The 16357-nt window shown below is 36.4% G+C and overlaps 1 protein-coding gene across 2 annotated transcripts; it reads right to left on the bottom strand.

Moving 5' to 3' along the window:
- Positions 1-3299: 3299 nt before the first annotated feature.
- On the bottom strand, positions 3300-12649 carry LOC104588986 (kinesin-like protein KIN-14I). Of its 2 annotated transcripts, none has more exons than XM_010247140.3 (19): positions 12095-12649; positions 11241-11407; positions 10998-11141; positions 10534-10788; positions 10364-10435; positions 9824-9892; positions 9539-9616; positions 9193-9330; positions 8999-9080; positions 8805-8900; positions 8516-8692; positions 8325-8431; positions 7577-7755; positions 7315-7476; positions 6969-7222; positions 6682-6845; positions 6366-6566; positions 3801-4321; positions 3300-3718 (listed from the first exon to the last, which is right to left on the bottom strand). In XM_010247140.3, the coding sequence occupies exons 1-19, from the start codon at positions 12210-12212 to the stop codon at positions 3589-3591; spliced, it is 3114 nt and encodes a 1037-aa protein (XP_010245442.1). In that variant the 5' UTR covers positions 12213-12649; the 3' UTR covers positions 3300-3588. The 2 variants fall into 2 exon arrangements, with proteins under 2 accessions (XP_010245442.1, XP_088760494.1); XM_088904368.1 differs by having other exon boundaries at positions 10530-10788; positions 12095-12636.
- Positions 12650-16357: the final 3708 nt, after the last annotated feature.

Below are 16357 nucleotides of genomic sequence, written 5' to 3'. Positions count from 1 at the left end.
ATTGTCTTGATTTTGATGCATGTCATAAAAGTTAAATCCAAATATTATATATCATATATGAAGTTCTTACACTAGTTCACCATAAACTTTAGAAAAAATCATGGCTAGTTGTCTAGAGTTTAAATGGGTTTAGAGCAATTCAAACTTTTAATTACCTTCTAGAAAGGGGTAGATGAGAAAATAAATAGTTGGAAGGGGATTTACCTCCAGCAGGTGATAAGAAAATAAACAATTTATAGTGTTGAATTCAGATGGCTCAGTCGTGTAACTCCCCCCACTGGTGGTGGGTCAGTTGGTAGGATTTTTGGCTTGTTGCAAAGACTTAATGCCATCAGGGTTGGGGGTTTAAGAGGTAGTTCGGATCTGGTAGGCACAACGTTATAAGCACGTTCAATAAGCACTTGAAATTCTTTTTAACACCTGTCCCGTAAAATACCCTCACCCCACCCTTGAAAAAAATTAAAACCCACTTTTGACAAACTTTTGACACTTGTCAAAATACTTATCAAATGCTCATTTATGTTGTGCCTACTAGATCCAGATGGGGATGGACCTCTACTCCGGTTGTACCGTATGGCCCTATAAAGCAAATAAATAAATAAAGAATTCAGATGGCGCTTTTTAGCTCAAGACCAGTTTTTGGAGAGATTGGCTTCTATCAGGGCAAAGCTGTGTCCACACTGTTCTAACAGTCTTTTTCACCATTGCATTGGGAATATCTTCCCCATGAAATAAAGAACACAAATATGGAAATATTCTCAATGCAAGGCAATAGAAGGTGCTTGAACCGGCTTTGCCCTAACTGATGCCGAACTCGCTTTTGGAGTGGTAATCAAAGATCAAATTACAAATTTATAGCCACTAAATTTGTGTTATTGGGTAGATGATTGAACGTGGATCATATCATTGTAGATTGTGACTATTTTAATTGACGCTAATCAAAGCTGGCACAAAGGTAAAAGGTTCCACTTCCACATACAGGATTCTCCATAACCATAGTTTCGTCAACAGGGCAGCTCATCTATCCACTTGTAAAGGCTTCATGGATGCTAGCAAAATTTTGGCGACCCCTTGATTGGTTCTTTGGGAGTCTAGTATGTCTAATGCTGCTGAGATTAGGTCGTGTGGTAGTTAGAGTCTCATCTTTAGTTGACTAGTTGTCTTTCTAGTTTGTTTTCTCCTGGTTTGTCTTTTCTCTGTGTTGGTTTTTATGTGTGTTTCATTGCTTTGTTTTGTTTTTTTGGCCCGTCTTGTAAACTCTAGCTTCAGCTTTGTCAATGAATGGTTTTCAACAGGGTAAATTATAGATTACCACCTTATTATACTTTAGGGGTATTCATGTTTAGCCCCCTAAACTTTCAAATTTCAATATTTTGCCCTCTTCCAACCCCTTAAGTCCCAATTAGGATGTTCATCAAACCGATGTAACTGATCAAATTGACCCAATCTGACCCTGGGTTGGTCAGTTTTCTAATCATTCTGGATGGTTTCGGTTTAGTTTATGCTAACTCAAGAGGTCAGGTCGGTTTTAGTTTGATCGATTGTAAACTGACCAAAATCGAATCACACCAATCATAGATATATATTAATATTTTATATTTTTTTAATATGAGAAAGTGAGAAGTTTTCCATATTTCTTAATTTAAAATATTTTATATTGTAATTTTTAATATTTTAAATTTACTTTTTAATAATACCATTTCAATTCTTTGAATTTAAATTTAACTTCTAAATTTAAATTTTTAGATTTAATATTTGAATTGACTGACCAAATTAAAAACCGACCAAAATCAATACAACCTGAACTGACATTGGTCAATCGGTTTCAGGTGACTAATTTCCCAATCCAACCAAATTGATTCAGTTGGTCAAATAGCCTAGAACCAAACCGAACCAACCCATGAACACCCCTACTCTCAACCTCTTCATTGCACCGATGCATATCATACATATCGCGTGCCCTTACACTAGCGTGAAATAATAAAATTATAAATAAGCCCTTAATTAGCTGTCTCAAAAACACAACTACAAAGATCATCTTACTCTTTGATGATTGCCAACATATAGGAAAGTGGAAAGGCCATAACTTCCTACGATGTAATTGCTTTGGATTCAAATCGGATCCAGCTACATCAGGATCCAATATGATTCAAAAATCCAATTTATTGTGTCTAAAATGAAGAAAAAAAAATAAAAAGAGGTTTTGAAAAATTTATTTATTAACCTATACAATAAATTGATTAATATAAATATCTAAGTTATTATTTAATAACTAAATATAAATGTATATAATGTCTCTACGCATATAATAATAATATTTAATAATAATAATAATAATAATAATGGAAAATTGGGCCTAGTGCCACTTTGGTCCCCGAACTTTCAAAACGTGTCAATTCAGCACCTATCGTTAAATGCTTTTCAAAAAGACACAAATGCCCTTCGAGTATCATCTAATTTTCTTTATCAATCATCCAAACATTGATAAAAAAATTAAAAGTCTTAAATCCTTGCCTCTTTTATTCAAGAAAGTTGGGGTCCAGAATGCCCACTGAAATGTGACCCTTACTTTCTTGAATAGAAGCAACAAGGATTTGAGATTGTTAATCTTTTGTTAACATTTGGATGGTTGATAAAAAAAATTAAATGACACTTAAAGGTCATTTGTGTCTTTTTCAAATGTCATTTAATGGCTGATTAACAATAATAGGTACTGAATTGACAAGTTTTGAAAGTTTAATTACTGAATTGTCTCATTTTAAAGTTCGGGGACCAAAATAGCAGTAGGCCCAAAGTACAGGGTAATCGAAAATTTTATCTGATAACAACAACAACAATAATAATAATAATTTGATCATACTCGAATTATAATCGAATCGGATGGTGTTAAATATGCATCCAATACATTATTAATTTGATGCAAATTCTATTTGGATAAATAGGATTCAAAATTGGTATATCAGACTCCATTGGCAGCTCTAATGGGTTGAGCTCCACAAAGAAAGCCTAGAAGCTATGCTTAATCATTGGTGAAACTGAAAACTCTAGAAAGCCCTAATACATTTTAACTCGGTTAAGAAATTAACTTTTCAATTGAGCTAATTTAGGCAGCTTCTTCAAAGCATCTCAATCGGGAGATGTGGCTTGCCTTTTGTTGCTAGCAAATCCCGACACCACTACGACTCTCGTTACAGAAAGACAATCTTGTGGCAATCTTGTTCAAGACATGAATTCAAATTGTGGTTGATAGGTGTATTGCTTTGAGTTAGGAAGCATACAAAAAATACAAGACAGACAAATGAAGCTGTAAACACTTTTTTTTTTCTCATTCCCTTCTAATTTTCCTTTTCTATTTAGTAACAAAAAACACTAAACAAACAAAAAATTTCAAATAAATCAACACATATTAACAAATAGAAACTAACAGGTGGAAAACCACATCCATCGATATCACCAGCTCACCACCAGAATAAATTGAGCAACCGGAATTATTGCTGCACTATATATTTTAAAGACCTCTCTCTCTCTCTCTCATCTAAGAGAAACCAGAGTACCAGACAACCATCTCCAGTTCCACCTGCTGCAGTCTCACTTCCCATTTCCAGTTCGCCGTTTTCCATCAACAGAAACTGTCTGCCGTGCACTGCGCTGCAAAGGTGGAGTGACCCCATTCGATAGCTTTCGTGACGGTGAAGGGCCCAGTGTGGGTATTGAAGTCCTATATACAACAGCAATTAGATTATACACTCACCAACTAAAGGTTACTTTTATCAAAGATGATAATTAGTGTATGTCTTTACCTTAGTTCCGGGCTCTTTGCTGTCTTAGGGTGAGGTTTCTTGATCTTTGACCCGGCACCATTGGGTATGCTAGTAACCTTAGGAAGATTAAATTGCCAAAGCAAATCTGGTTCAGATGAGTCGCTAGTTGCAACTTCCAGCTCATCAGAATCATCAGTTGTAGCCATGTCAAATCGGCTACGCTGTAAATCATAATAATTGCTCTCCTTTTTGTTTGTTGTCATCCTGCTATATAATTGTTCCGGATATACTTTTAAATCCGGTACATATCTCTGGTAAAATAGCCCAGGTAGCTGTCCGTTCTCTCCTTCCCAATTTCCTAGTGGGTTTTCATTTCTATTTACAGTTTCTTGCTTGTTTACCATGACCTTATCAACCCAATCTCCAGTGCATGCCTCTTTCTCATCATCCTTTTGGAAATTTAGTCCAGGACTGTTGACGGGTGGCCAAGGAGGCGAATTGAGTAGTTCTTGGAGATCAAAGCTTCCCCTCTTTGGCCTCATTGCAGAGTTGTTACGAACCTACAGAACCAACGCAATGAACTTACCATCTTGCTAAAGAATTTTTACCAACAGGTAACAGCCCAACAGGGTAACTTGACGAGGATGGCCACCAACCAGTGGGGCACCAAGGACAAGTAGTGCAGGTCACATAAGATATTGCAATACCAGAAAAAAGAAAGATCTGGGAAAATGTAGATTGAAAAACTATTTGAACAGATAAAATTTTATTGTACAGGAAGCTTAATGCGGGTCAGTCAGACAAGGGCTGTCACAACAAAGCATGAACGTCTAACACCAGATCCAATTATTTCAGACCCGGATGATCTGTTTGCATAATTGGTTGGATCAGATGCAGATTTTCACCATATCCAATTCAATTAAGATCTGAACCTGATTACATTTCATACAATATGAATATACACACAGATAAATTTCATATAATAATAGATAAATTTTTCTATATATATGTATAGGTTAAAAATGGAAAATACTTTAGTTTCTTCGTTATTTTAATTATAAATTTAATCCAAATACGACCCAATTACAGCCCTAGGTCAGATATACTCACTTTATTATACCCATAGTTTTCAAGGCGCCAAGGCGAGGCTGGGCGATGGATTTTTTTATATAGAAAACATAGATCCCAGGGTAGTTCCCTAGGTACCATAGCTATATTTCCTTAATAATTATTCATAATTTTCATAAGAAAAGTATAGAATTCATGTTAAAGTATAGAAAATCAACATATTCATGAGAAGGAAAAAAAAAGAAGGAAAAGAAAATTCAAAAAATATAGGGGCTGAACCCTTATTTTTGTTATAGGAAAACAAGTAGTAGTAGTAGTATTAGTAGTAGTAGTAGTAGTAGTAGTAGTAGAAAATGTGTTGATTAGACAAAATTTTAAGTTATTCCTTACTTATTGGTTCAGGTTTTAAAGTCTTTGAGGGTTCAATATAGCATTTAGCAATGTTTGTATTGATTAAATCCTAACAAATAAGAAAATAATAAAAACAAATTAGTATATAAATACACAAAATGAATATTTTACTTAGTACAAAACTGCTTGGTGATTAGGCGAGGCAAGCCTCAAAGGGTGCCTTGTTGCCTAGGTGTTTGCCTTGACAACTATGATTATACCTGATATGGATTTGGAGCCGGGATCCACCAAAAGTTTCCTATCTGAATTTGGACAATGGTCTAGCTAAATCTACTCCAGATATCAACCAGTTTCATGTCCTGTTCAGAACTCCAATCAAATGATCTTTTCTTCTGAAATAGATACTCCTCTGCAATTGGCATGGTTCACAATAATTTTTGGGAAACCAAGTGGATTAGTGGATGAGGCTTTTTATAGTATGCACAGCAAAGGTTTTCTTGTCCAGATATGGACCAGGGTCTAGCAAGATCAACTCAAGATCTTTACCAACTTCATAGATACTCCTCTGCAATTGGCATGGTTCACAATAATTTTTGGGAAACCAAGTGGATTAGTGGATGAGGCTTTTTATAGTATGCACAGCAAAGGTTTTCTTGTCCAGATATGGACCAGGGTCTAGCAAGATCAACTCAAGATCTTTACCAACTTCATAGTGCAGAATTAAATGATTCCATCTAATAACCCCAGCCAAATGATACCATCTGTCTGAAACAGATTTTCTTGGAAACTTTTCTAATAAGCTTCACAATATTTTGTAGGAAACCAAGTGGGCTTAGTGGATGAAGCTTCGAAATTCTGTCCTTAATGTACATTAATTAATTCACATATCTTATCATGATTGTTGGTTCATTCATGTTCATGTATCTCTTATTATGAACATACCTCAGTACCAAATGAATTATCTGACAAACTTCTTTTTGGTAAACCACTTACTCTTGCAATTTTTAGAAATGTTCTAAGAAAGTTGCTTTTTTTTGATAAATGAAAATTTATTAACTCTTTGCAATTTTATACATGAAATAGTAAGATTCAGTTAGAAGGAAACATAAAAGCTGTGAAAATTCCACAAATTTTTAGTTGAGTTTAAATTATTTGTTCAGCAAATCAATGTAAAGGGTAAATTACCTCTATATTTCCTACGTCCTCCATAGGCTGCCTGCGGCTGCTGTGGCCACCTGACATCTCCCCTCCAAACTGTTGGTTAGAATGTAAAGGTGATGGTTCATCAGCCTTTATTCTCTGTCTCTCAGGGCTACTAGATATGGAACATTGAAGGTGCTCTGTTTCTCCCTCTTTTCTTGCCAAGGCTGCCTTAAGACTAGCAATCTGAAATAAGAATTGGTAATAGAACAAAGCTCTCATTCCATATGAAAACATGAAATAAATTAAAGATATGTTGTGGAAAGCATTAATGCAAGTAGTAGGAAAATAGTGTAAAAACCTGTTCCTTGAGCTCTTTGACATCTGAACCATCTTTGTTTACTCGTGCAGCACCAAGTTCAACAGTGGCAACACGTTCAGCAAATTTAAGTGTACTAATTGTTTCTCCAACGGCATCCAGCTCAGGGCTTATATGAACAAACATCAGTGTCTTGGCTTGCCCACCTAATTAGAATTAAGAAGCCCATAACAAAATCAGAGAAGATTTGGAAAACCAAAACAGGATGTATATCTAGGAAGACAGAGAATACAGGATATCTATATACAGGATATCTATTTGAACCATACCGAGAGAATCTTGAAGCAGTTGTGTGAGTTTACTATTCCTATAAGGGACATGTGAATTCTTTTGTGCAAGTGAAGAGATCACGTCTCCTAGAGCTGAAAGAGATTTGTTTATGTGTTGTGCCTCCTTTAGTCTATCCCCTGTCACCTCAGATTTGTCAACTCTTTCACTTCCTGCCAAGTCAACTAAATGCATGCACCCACGTAGAATAGTTCCTGATGTCAGGTCTCTTCCTTGGACATGTACTGTCAAGCAACTGAAAATAAATTTTCAATAATAATTAGCATCCAAAATAATTAAAAGAAAACATATTGCCCCTCAAACAATGCTTAAGCATTATAGACATGCCTGTGAGAGCGACTACTACGGTCATTGAGGGCGGTTGCACCCACTACACGATTCCTCTGTCCAAGATTCATCAATTCAAGAACATCAGAGGTTGATGCAACAGGTACAAGGTTTGCATCTGGTACACTGAGTCCCTTTTGAGAACTGTTACGAATCTCTAATGTTTTCAAGGGTTAAAGAAATTCCCCCAATAAAAATTGTAAATATCATGAGAGAATAAAAGTATAAGGAAAGAAGTGAAATAACTAATATTAAAGGATATCTTTTGTTAAGACCATCAGTGACAAGCAGGTCCCTGACTTGCTCATTATAAATCTCAATCATTTGAACAGAAACATTGTACAAGAAGGTGTCCCTTCTTTGTTCTGAGAGAAGAAATAGATCATTCAATGCCCTATAATTTACACCTTGGCTTTTCTCCGTAAGCTCTTTGGGTCCAGTCTGGATAAATAAACAAAGATGAAACAAGCATGATCAGAAACTCCACGTCAGTGTAAACAACAAACAATGAAGTTCATTAATGGCAGAAATAAAAGAATGGTTTGTTTTGGAAGGGAAGGGGAAGCTTGAAGGACCAGTTCTGCAGCATAGATATTTACACAACCTGGGCAGCACCATACACATGGTGACTAACAGCTAACTAAGTGGCCCAAAAGGATTCATGTGCTTTCCAAATCACCGTCAGTTCATGTGGCAAGTTTCATGCGAATAACATGTTCCCACTTGAGGAAAAAACATGGCACTAAAAGGAGATGGTGTTACTTGAAGAACAATACAAAAGTAATGGGTTATAGAATTTTAGTGGGTTGAAAGAGAGGAAGCCGCCTTTAGGTTCCGCAATGTGATGGATGGTCTGAATTGGTCACATCATCAAAGAGAAATCTTGTCCAGCAAAGGTATGAATCTATCTAGAGAGCCCTTTTCCCATGCATGTGTTTGTCTATCTTATATACCCCTTACCATAAATGGAAGAAAAGTGAAAGGGAAAGAAAGCAATTAGAATAACTTACCATTGTGTATGTTTTTCCTGATCCTGTTTGGCCATATGCAAATATGCAAACATTGTAACCATCAAGAACAGATCGAATCAAAGGCTGGGTATCTGCAAAGACCTCCTCTGCAACAGAACAGAAAAAGGTTGTGCTTAAGATATGGCCACTGATACTTTAAGGAAAGAAAAAAGAAAGGAGACCTTAGCAACCTTGGGATGCAGATGGACCAAAAACTTTGTTGAAACTGAATGATCTATGCCCTTCTTTTCCATATTTTGAAGGGGTGATGATTGTAATATTCCCATCTTCTATGTAATCCACGGTGCTCAGACAATTTGTCTGTCCAGACAAGAAGGGTCTAACACGGCAATAGACCCTAATGCTTCCTAATTAAACAAAAAGAAAAAAGAAACTAATAAGCAATGTTTGATGACTGTATGTAGATTATTAATTTCTCATTAAAAAATAGATTAGGATAACTAGGCTAAGAAACATTACCTTTAAGGTCTTGCACTTGATTATATAGCTTACGATTTTCTTCAAGAACTCTGTGGTATCCAGAAGCAGCATAAGCTAGGCCATGGATGTGCTTACCTGTGAATGTAGTCAATACAGTGAGGATGAAGAATAAACAGGAAATAGCTACTTATTAAGACACTCGTACAGAATCCTAGAAATATTTCTATTCTCACCAAGATTACTAAACTCCTCATGATACTTCATTTGCATAAACTGCATACCCGCTCTTGTAGTCTGAAGAGTATGTCTCAATTCCTACAGCCATTCAGAATAACAGAAGAGTTCAAGTTCATTGCTTTTCAAGTTAGAAATAAAATAACCAGATCAATAAAAAAATTAGAGGAAAGCAATTGCCTCCAACGAATACCTGAATGTCTCTTTGTTGTTGGTTAAGGAGCAGTTGCTGCTTCAGCAGCCTACCTTTTGATTCATCATCATGTTTACATTTTTCATGAGAGAATTTGTCTTTCTTCATCTTTACAATGTTTTCATCTTCCATCTTCATCTTCATATCAATGAAAAAGATGTCAAACAATTATATTCAAGATCTATGGAGGAAGCTACCAAATTGTGCAGTTCTACACAACTTAGATAAACTTGTCCCAACTTGACATCTTAACATGATTACTAGAAATGGTTTACATATCTAGGTCCATTTCCAGCATTTTAAACTCCAAGGATAGGTTTTAGAATAAAACTAACAGTATATATACCTTTATTTCAGCAGAAGTTGTTTTTGAAAGGGACTTGTTGCTATCAGACAGTGCCAGATCCTTAATAGTTGTTTTCATCTGTTGAATTATAAAATAACAAATAGATAAGCCTCAAAGAGACTCTTGCAAATGCATGAGTGTTAATGATAGTCTAAGACAGTTCTAAATAAGGTTTATCCACTGAAATTACGTATTCAAGACAGAGAAAAAAGCATTAAGGACTTTTAGTTTATTTATCAAAATGGGCAATGTAAGGTAATATCAAACAAATAAAATGAAACTTACCATCTCATTATGATTTGCAAGACGATGCTCAAACTCTTCCATAACCTTACTTAGCATGGACTCCACCAACTGTAATGAGCAAAATACTAATATATAATCCTCAAACCCAACCAAACAACAACAAGAAAAGGAATAGACAAAACAAAATAAGCATGAACAAGGAAAGTTCAAATTTCAGCTGAACAATAGGAAGCAGCTAACCTACTGGGGTTAATCATTGGCCTACAGTAGAAAGATCTCTTATCATGGCACCCAAAGAGGCAATCTAGAGGGCTAATAGACATCTGCTCCAGACTACTATTTCCAGATCATCCAAAGGAGTGGAATAACAGAATGGTTATTATCACCTAGTGGGGCTAATTGTAGGCCTACAATATCCTCTAGATGGTATTCACAGGATGTTGATTGAAGATCCTACAAACATTGTATGCTTGTAATTTATACCACAATCAAACCTCTCAAAGTCCTCAATATCCCATCCAAATCTTGGTGACAATAAGGACTAATCAACTTCCAGAAAGCACAAGAACTCTTACTTACCACTGGAACTTCTTCAGGTTTCTTATCAGATAGAACAGCACGTACAAGCATGTCTAAGGAACGTGTGGTATTCTGTAACCCAAATTTCAAGTTAGGCCTAGAAGTTGGTATATTCATTTACATATAAAAGAAAGTACTGGCATGAATTTAAAATTGTAAAGCTTACCAACCATTTCAGTAGGATCATGTGCAGAATCACCATTCTGGTCAATGGAAAAACCATCCAGAGACCTATCATTAATTGACAGATTCCTTGACAACGAGTTTGTGAAGGGTTCTGAATTTTTCCTTGCAAAATATTTGCCAGAGTTTGCGGGTTTCAAATTTCCACCAAATTTCCACAAACCATTTCCCCCAGAATGTTTCCAATCACTGTAGGATTTGAGTGCTAGAACGCAATTTACAATCCTTGCAGATTTTCCACCCTGGAAAAGAGAAAAAGGGTTGTTATAACAAAAGTTATATTCTTCTACACTCTCATGCTTCCTGGAATCATATTGGTCCATGTTGTATAGACCTCGATTTTATGTATAAAAAATAATGAAAAAAAGAATAACAAGAAAAAGAAAATTGCTTACATTTTTCTCATTTTTTAACAGGAGAGTATTCTCTCTCTTTTTTTAACAACACTTACTTGTTCTAGATCAGATGCCTCAAAGGTTGGGAGGCCCATCTCCTGCACAGCGACAAGGAAATTCCTCACATTCTCAAAGTACTGAAATGCTGATAAGGCAGCTCCATCAGGGATAAGAACCGAATCACATGGACTTTCAACGACCTGAAAACAGTTATAAAAGACAAGAACAGTAAGGACTATATTTTGATCCCAAAGGGATGGCCAGATGGAATCAAATACACATGTCATCAAATCCCCCACCTTGGGCACAGCACCAGATTTAATCTTATTGAGCGCATTGCAGAGTATTATCCCACTTCTCAACCCAAGCCTGAATTCTTCCTCAGATGGCTCGGCTGGTAAATCTTTAGCTCCAACTACTCCAACGATCTTTCGCAGCCACCCAGCTGCCTCGTACCTCCTCGATGCTGCAAGAAATCCAAATTCGACCGTTTTTAGCTATTCCAATTTAATCTATAGAAATTTGGAGGTCTGAGTTTATTCCATTACATCTGTTCATGTAAATAACGCGGAAAAAGAAAATGTTTTTTCAAAAAGAGGAAAAAAGAAAACGTTGAAGCTTGTCGCGAAAATTACATATAATCACTGCAAATAAATAAGTAAACAAGTTCTTGTAAAAATCAAGGTAATGAAGCAATACCGATTTACAGCAATAAAAGGAAACGGGAGCATTTGCTCTGTTTTACTCTCAATTGAAGTTTAAACCCAGGAAAAATACTGGATCCCTGTCAGAAACGCGATCATAAAAAGGAAAACAAATAGAAATCAAAGATTGCATCGGCATCATTATAGTGTAGAGAGGGCGAAGAGATTAGTAAAAAAATCATCTTAAGTTCACCAGTAAAACTGTGCAAAGATTCTTCTCCACCAGGACAAGAAAAAAACTTAGATAATACGCTTAGTTGTAATAAACCTCAAGATAAGCATAAAGAAGAGAAACTGAAAATGAAATCAGCATCATATATTTCCCGCACACCTCACTATTTAAACAATTTTAAAAAACGTTAAATACATACTCACACAAAAATGAAAAAACAAAAAACAAAATCTCACTTCACCATCGACAAATTCATCAAAGAGGAGTACGATCCTACCTGCTTCCTCCGCCTTACGTGAAGCCAAATCAGTGTCGCTCAATCGAGTTCCATGTTGTTGGAGAACATCCTCCACTACGGAAGCCATAGAAAAAGATAAAACACCTTCCGATGCCATTACGGTGCTAGAAACAAGATAAAACTCTGATGAACAAATCCAAATGAAATTCAGATGCACGCCATTACAGAAAAGGCCAAGTTCAAGCGACCCTTTCTTATCAATGCAACAAAATCTTGATAAGTTAGAGCTCCTCCCACAAATTGAGCAGAGAGAGAGAGAGAGGCAGAGCAGTTTATTCAAGAGAAAGAGTTCAAGCAAGCAGTTACAGAGCTAGGGTTCCAGACACCAGAGATGCACAAGGAAAAGCGAAAGTTATAGAGAGACAAAGAGATTAGAAGAAAAAGAAAAGGAAAATATAAAGAAAAGTGAGGAATTTTCTGTTCTTTCTATTCTTTGGTCGCTCCGCTGTTCGTTCTTTCTCTGTATCTACACTTTCTTCTGCATGAGTCGGTCCTCTTTCTCTCTCACTCTGTCTTTCAAAGCTTGCTCCCTCCTTTCCATCGTTCTAATATCGCACTCAAAAGCAACACCAAACCTCGTTCCGAGCCTCCCGGTTCGGTACCCGAACGGTTTCTATAATCTTTCTTGCATCAGGAATTTTTCCTGTTTTCATCTTTCACCTCATCACCTGCCGATTAGTAGTTTCTAGTTTCTACTTAAGTTACCAACTTACCATGATATTGCTTAAGTTGGTAAATGGTTACGAGCCGTTCGATTGAGGGACCGTGGCATCAAATCAATCACGTAGTGCGGCGTAGTGGGCCCCTGGATGGGAAAATGGTATTTGAGGTAGGTATTTATTTTAATCACGAGGGCATTTCCGGGACAAGAAGAAAGTTCGATTCTCCGGTTTTCTACCCTCAGATGTAATTTTAGGAAAGTTATTGGCTAATGTTATAAGGTCACCAACAGTCATATTTTTGAAATGTTGTTGACGTGTAAACACAGGACAACCACCACGTGTACGCATCCCTGAAACTGTCTTGCTGTCTGCGAGTCCAACATTCTCTTCTACGAGGAACCACTAGCCACGTGGTGGGGTTCCAACCAAAGATGAGCTGTGAGCCTGTGATTCAATATGCTATGCTTTTAACATGGAGTCTTAACTTGAACCGTCAGATTTGCACCAGATGGGAATAATCAACGCAGGAGAGCGCCTGCGAAAAAGATTAAAGAGAAAGAAAGGGCATCATAAAGGACTGTTGCTAAAGTTAGATTAAGAGTTTAATAATGACCAAGGAAGGAATTGAGTTTTCTTAATTGATCGAATGATCGGATTGCATGGCTTATATTTATTGCCATTTAATAAAGTTTCTATGCCAAAGTCTTTTGCCTTTGACAACTATGTGAGAAAGAATTCTTAATTGCTGTTGGATCTTGATCTAATCATCATGCCAAGGTTTCCTCCCAACCTTGCTAGATGAGTAAGAGAGCCCCTCCTCTCATGTGTGATGTTGGCCTACAGTCATGCGTAAGATAATTTTGAATTTTTATTTTATATTGTTATTTGATGTTAAAAAGAGAAAATATTATTTTCATAGTAAAAAAAATTGATTATATTTGGCATTTATGCCAATTTTTTTTTTAAATCACGTCAGCATTAGAGGAATCGGCACTGAAATTTTTGTTTGATTGACTAACTTTGCTGATTTTCGGAAAATCAGCCAAAAACACAATTCTTGAAGTCGGCCCATTTTCAAGGATCACATGATTTCGACTGATTCCGATTTGTTTGATGATGATATGGCATCTGACGTGGCATTAAATAATAACTCCAATGCACAAATAATTAGCCCTTTAGAACCGATACCAAACTGACTACCAAATAATAAAATTCACCTATTTTTAAAAAATACCATTTCTTTTTAAAGTATCAGTAAGAAAGAATCAGCATTGATGCCAAAATCACCTTAGTAGGTGTTTGACATCGTCGTTGCTTCAGATATGTTTTATGAGAAAACAACGTTGCCTGTATGAGGGTTTATTGCACCATTTTCTCATAAAACGACTCCTTTTTGTTTAGCATCAATGCCTGCCGGATAGGCTATTTTATGCACTAGTTTGGTAACAGTGCTATATAACTATTTTAAGCATTGGTGTACATTATCTAACGCCCAAGATGATGTTACATTGATGACATGTAATTGCACCACTGGCAACAACAGGTTGTTTTCTGAGAAGACATTGAGCGTCTGTTTGGCATTATTTCCATTGCTCCAGAAGATGGCATCACATCAACGCCACATCGGAAAAAAATGGTGCTCTAGGAAATGGGTGTTTGTTTGGAACCATTTTTTCCATAAAAAATAGTCCCCCAAGCCATGCCCTGGAAATCAGCAAGACATGGTTTGGAGCAACGCCAAATTTGACGTTTCCTAGAGCTACAGCTCGTTGCTGCCAACAAAGATGTGAGATGGCAGTCATATGGCACTAGATAATGGATATCAATGCTAAAAGCATTTCCTGGAGCATTGGTACCAAACAGAAAAAGTTGTTGTTGCTCCAAGAAACGTCCTACTTGGCAACAATGATTCGGAAAAAAAAAAAAACACCATTTTCTCAGAAAATGGTGTTTCCAATCCACACATCAGCAGCATCGATGCCAAACATATATTGAATTTGGCATTTCTTTACACCACACTTAAAACTGCTCCAAAACATTTACATGGTGTTTAGAAGCGTGGGCGCTTTTTGGGACCAATTTTCAAGAAAAAATGTCCATGCTTCCAAGACCTGTTTTTCACAAAAAAACGTTTCTGCCATGTAGGCAGTGAGCAACACTATGCTGTTTGGTAAGGTGACTTTCATCACCGTTTTTCTTGTATGTGCTGACAGGTAAGCACCACATAGGATACACATCAGTCAACTGTTGGGGGAAACGGTTCACCGATGCATACATCGGTGGAGTCCCGATTTTTGAGACATGCCCGATTATTTAATAATCGGCTGAACCAAACAATGAGATACATGGGCGCTTGTTGAAATGCCTATGTAGATTCGATGTGGTAACGTTTTTTTAAAAAATGGCCACGGTTCCAAACATCCCCTTAACTAAACAATAAAAAAGCGGGAGAAACAAAAATGAAATGCCTACATGGCACAGAGACATTGGAGAAATAATTCATGTACCAAACACCATTGCAATCACCAAATGCTGCTTACGATTACAGGCTTTTGTCTGAACTCAAAATGTTAAACATGAATTAAATTCCTGTTTTTTTCTAAAAGAAAAATATGTATTTATATTGGAAATACTTTTGTTTTATATGAGCTTGCTCCACTTAACATTGAATTCGATTTATATTCTTGGATTTGTCCAATCACTTGTTGTCTTTGAATTTCAAATTTTGAAATGGGATGGATCTGTAGAACTGATTGAACCGGTTGGATCTTGCCTTATTATAATAATCGTCTAAGCCAAAAACGACATAATGTTTTAGCATAATATGATCTGATGTTCAAATTAAAAAAAAAAAAGAAAAATCTCAACTGTTGATATCCATTTTCTTTTTGGTCATGTACGTCTATAACTGGGGCCCATTAAATATTGGGCCTGTTGGCAAGACCCTGTCCATATATTATGGGTTAAGAAGTATCCTCCATCTAGTTTATCCAATCCAAAAAGGGGGAAAAACAGAAAAGAGAAGAAAAGAAAAAGGACCCCTTTATCTTTATTTGTATCCCCCACTGTGGAAAGAGTTAGGTTCATAGACACTCAAAAACAGATCAGCTAAGTCAAAAAAATGCATGTGGAACCTGAGAAGCCAAAGGGCGCAAATTGATCAATTTTCCTCTGATGATAATACAGAAGAGACAATCCCTTTGCTTAATCTTCAAACATATGAGAAACCATGGTAAGTAAGAAGGTCGAAATCAAACAACTGAGTTTTTGATTCAACAACAGAAAGCCTTCAACTTTAAGATTTGATTAGCTTATTCGTTCACTACTTTTTTAATTTGCAAAGCATTTTTAAGGCTTTGAATAATCACATAATCACTTTAAATAATCACTTTTAGGAAAAAAAAGTGGGAAAATTAGAAAAGTCCTCCCTCCGGGTGGAGTAGGCAAGCCATCGTTTTCAATCTGCTAGATGGTTGTTAAAATCTGTTACCAACCATTTCATCTCAAATCATTAGGGTCATCACTCATCACTCATGCTACCACTAGTCTAGGGCTGTCAATATCGATGTGTTGGATCAAA

Source organism: Nelumbo nucifera, chromosome 4 (genome assembly GCF_055504915.1).
Source record: "Nelumbo nucifera cultivar China Antique chromosome 4, China Antique-T2T, whole genome shotgun sequence".
NCBI lineage: Eukaryota > Viridiplantae > Streptophyta > Magnoliopsida > Proteales > Nelumbonaceae > Nelumbo > Nelumbo nucifera.
Note: the sequence above shows the minus strand (reverse complement) of the source record. Positions and strands in the feature narration are given on the sequence as shown.

Bases quoted from the DNA above. Each gene is read 5' to 3' on its own strand.
- LOC104588986 (XM_010247140.3), bottom strand. From the start codon at position 12,212: ATGGCATCGGAAGGTGTTTTATCTTTTTCTATGGCTTCCGTAGTGGAG. The intron at 9,331-9,538 runs GTATATATACTG...ATTGATATGAAG, and splicing joins CAACTTCTGCTGAAATAAAG to ATGAAGATGGAAGATGAAAA. The intron at 3,719-3,800 runs GTAAAGACATAC...TGTTGTATATAG, and splicing joins GCAAAGAGCCCGGAACTAAG to GACTTCAATACCCACACTGG.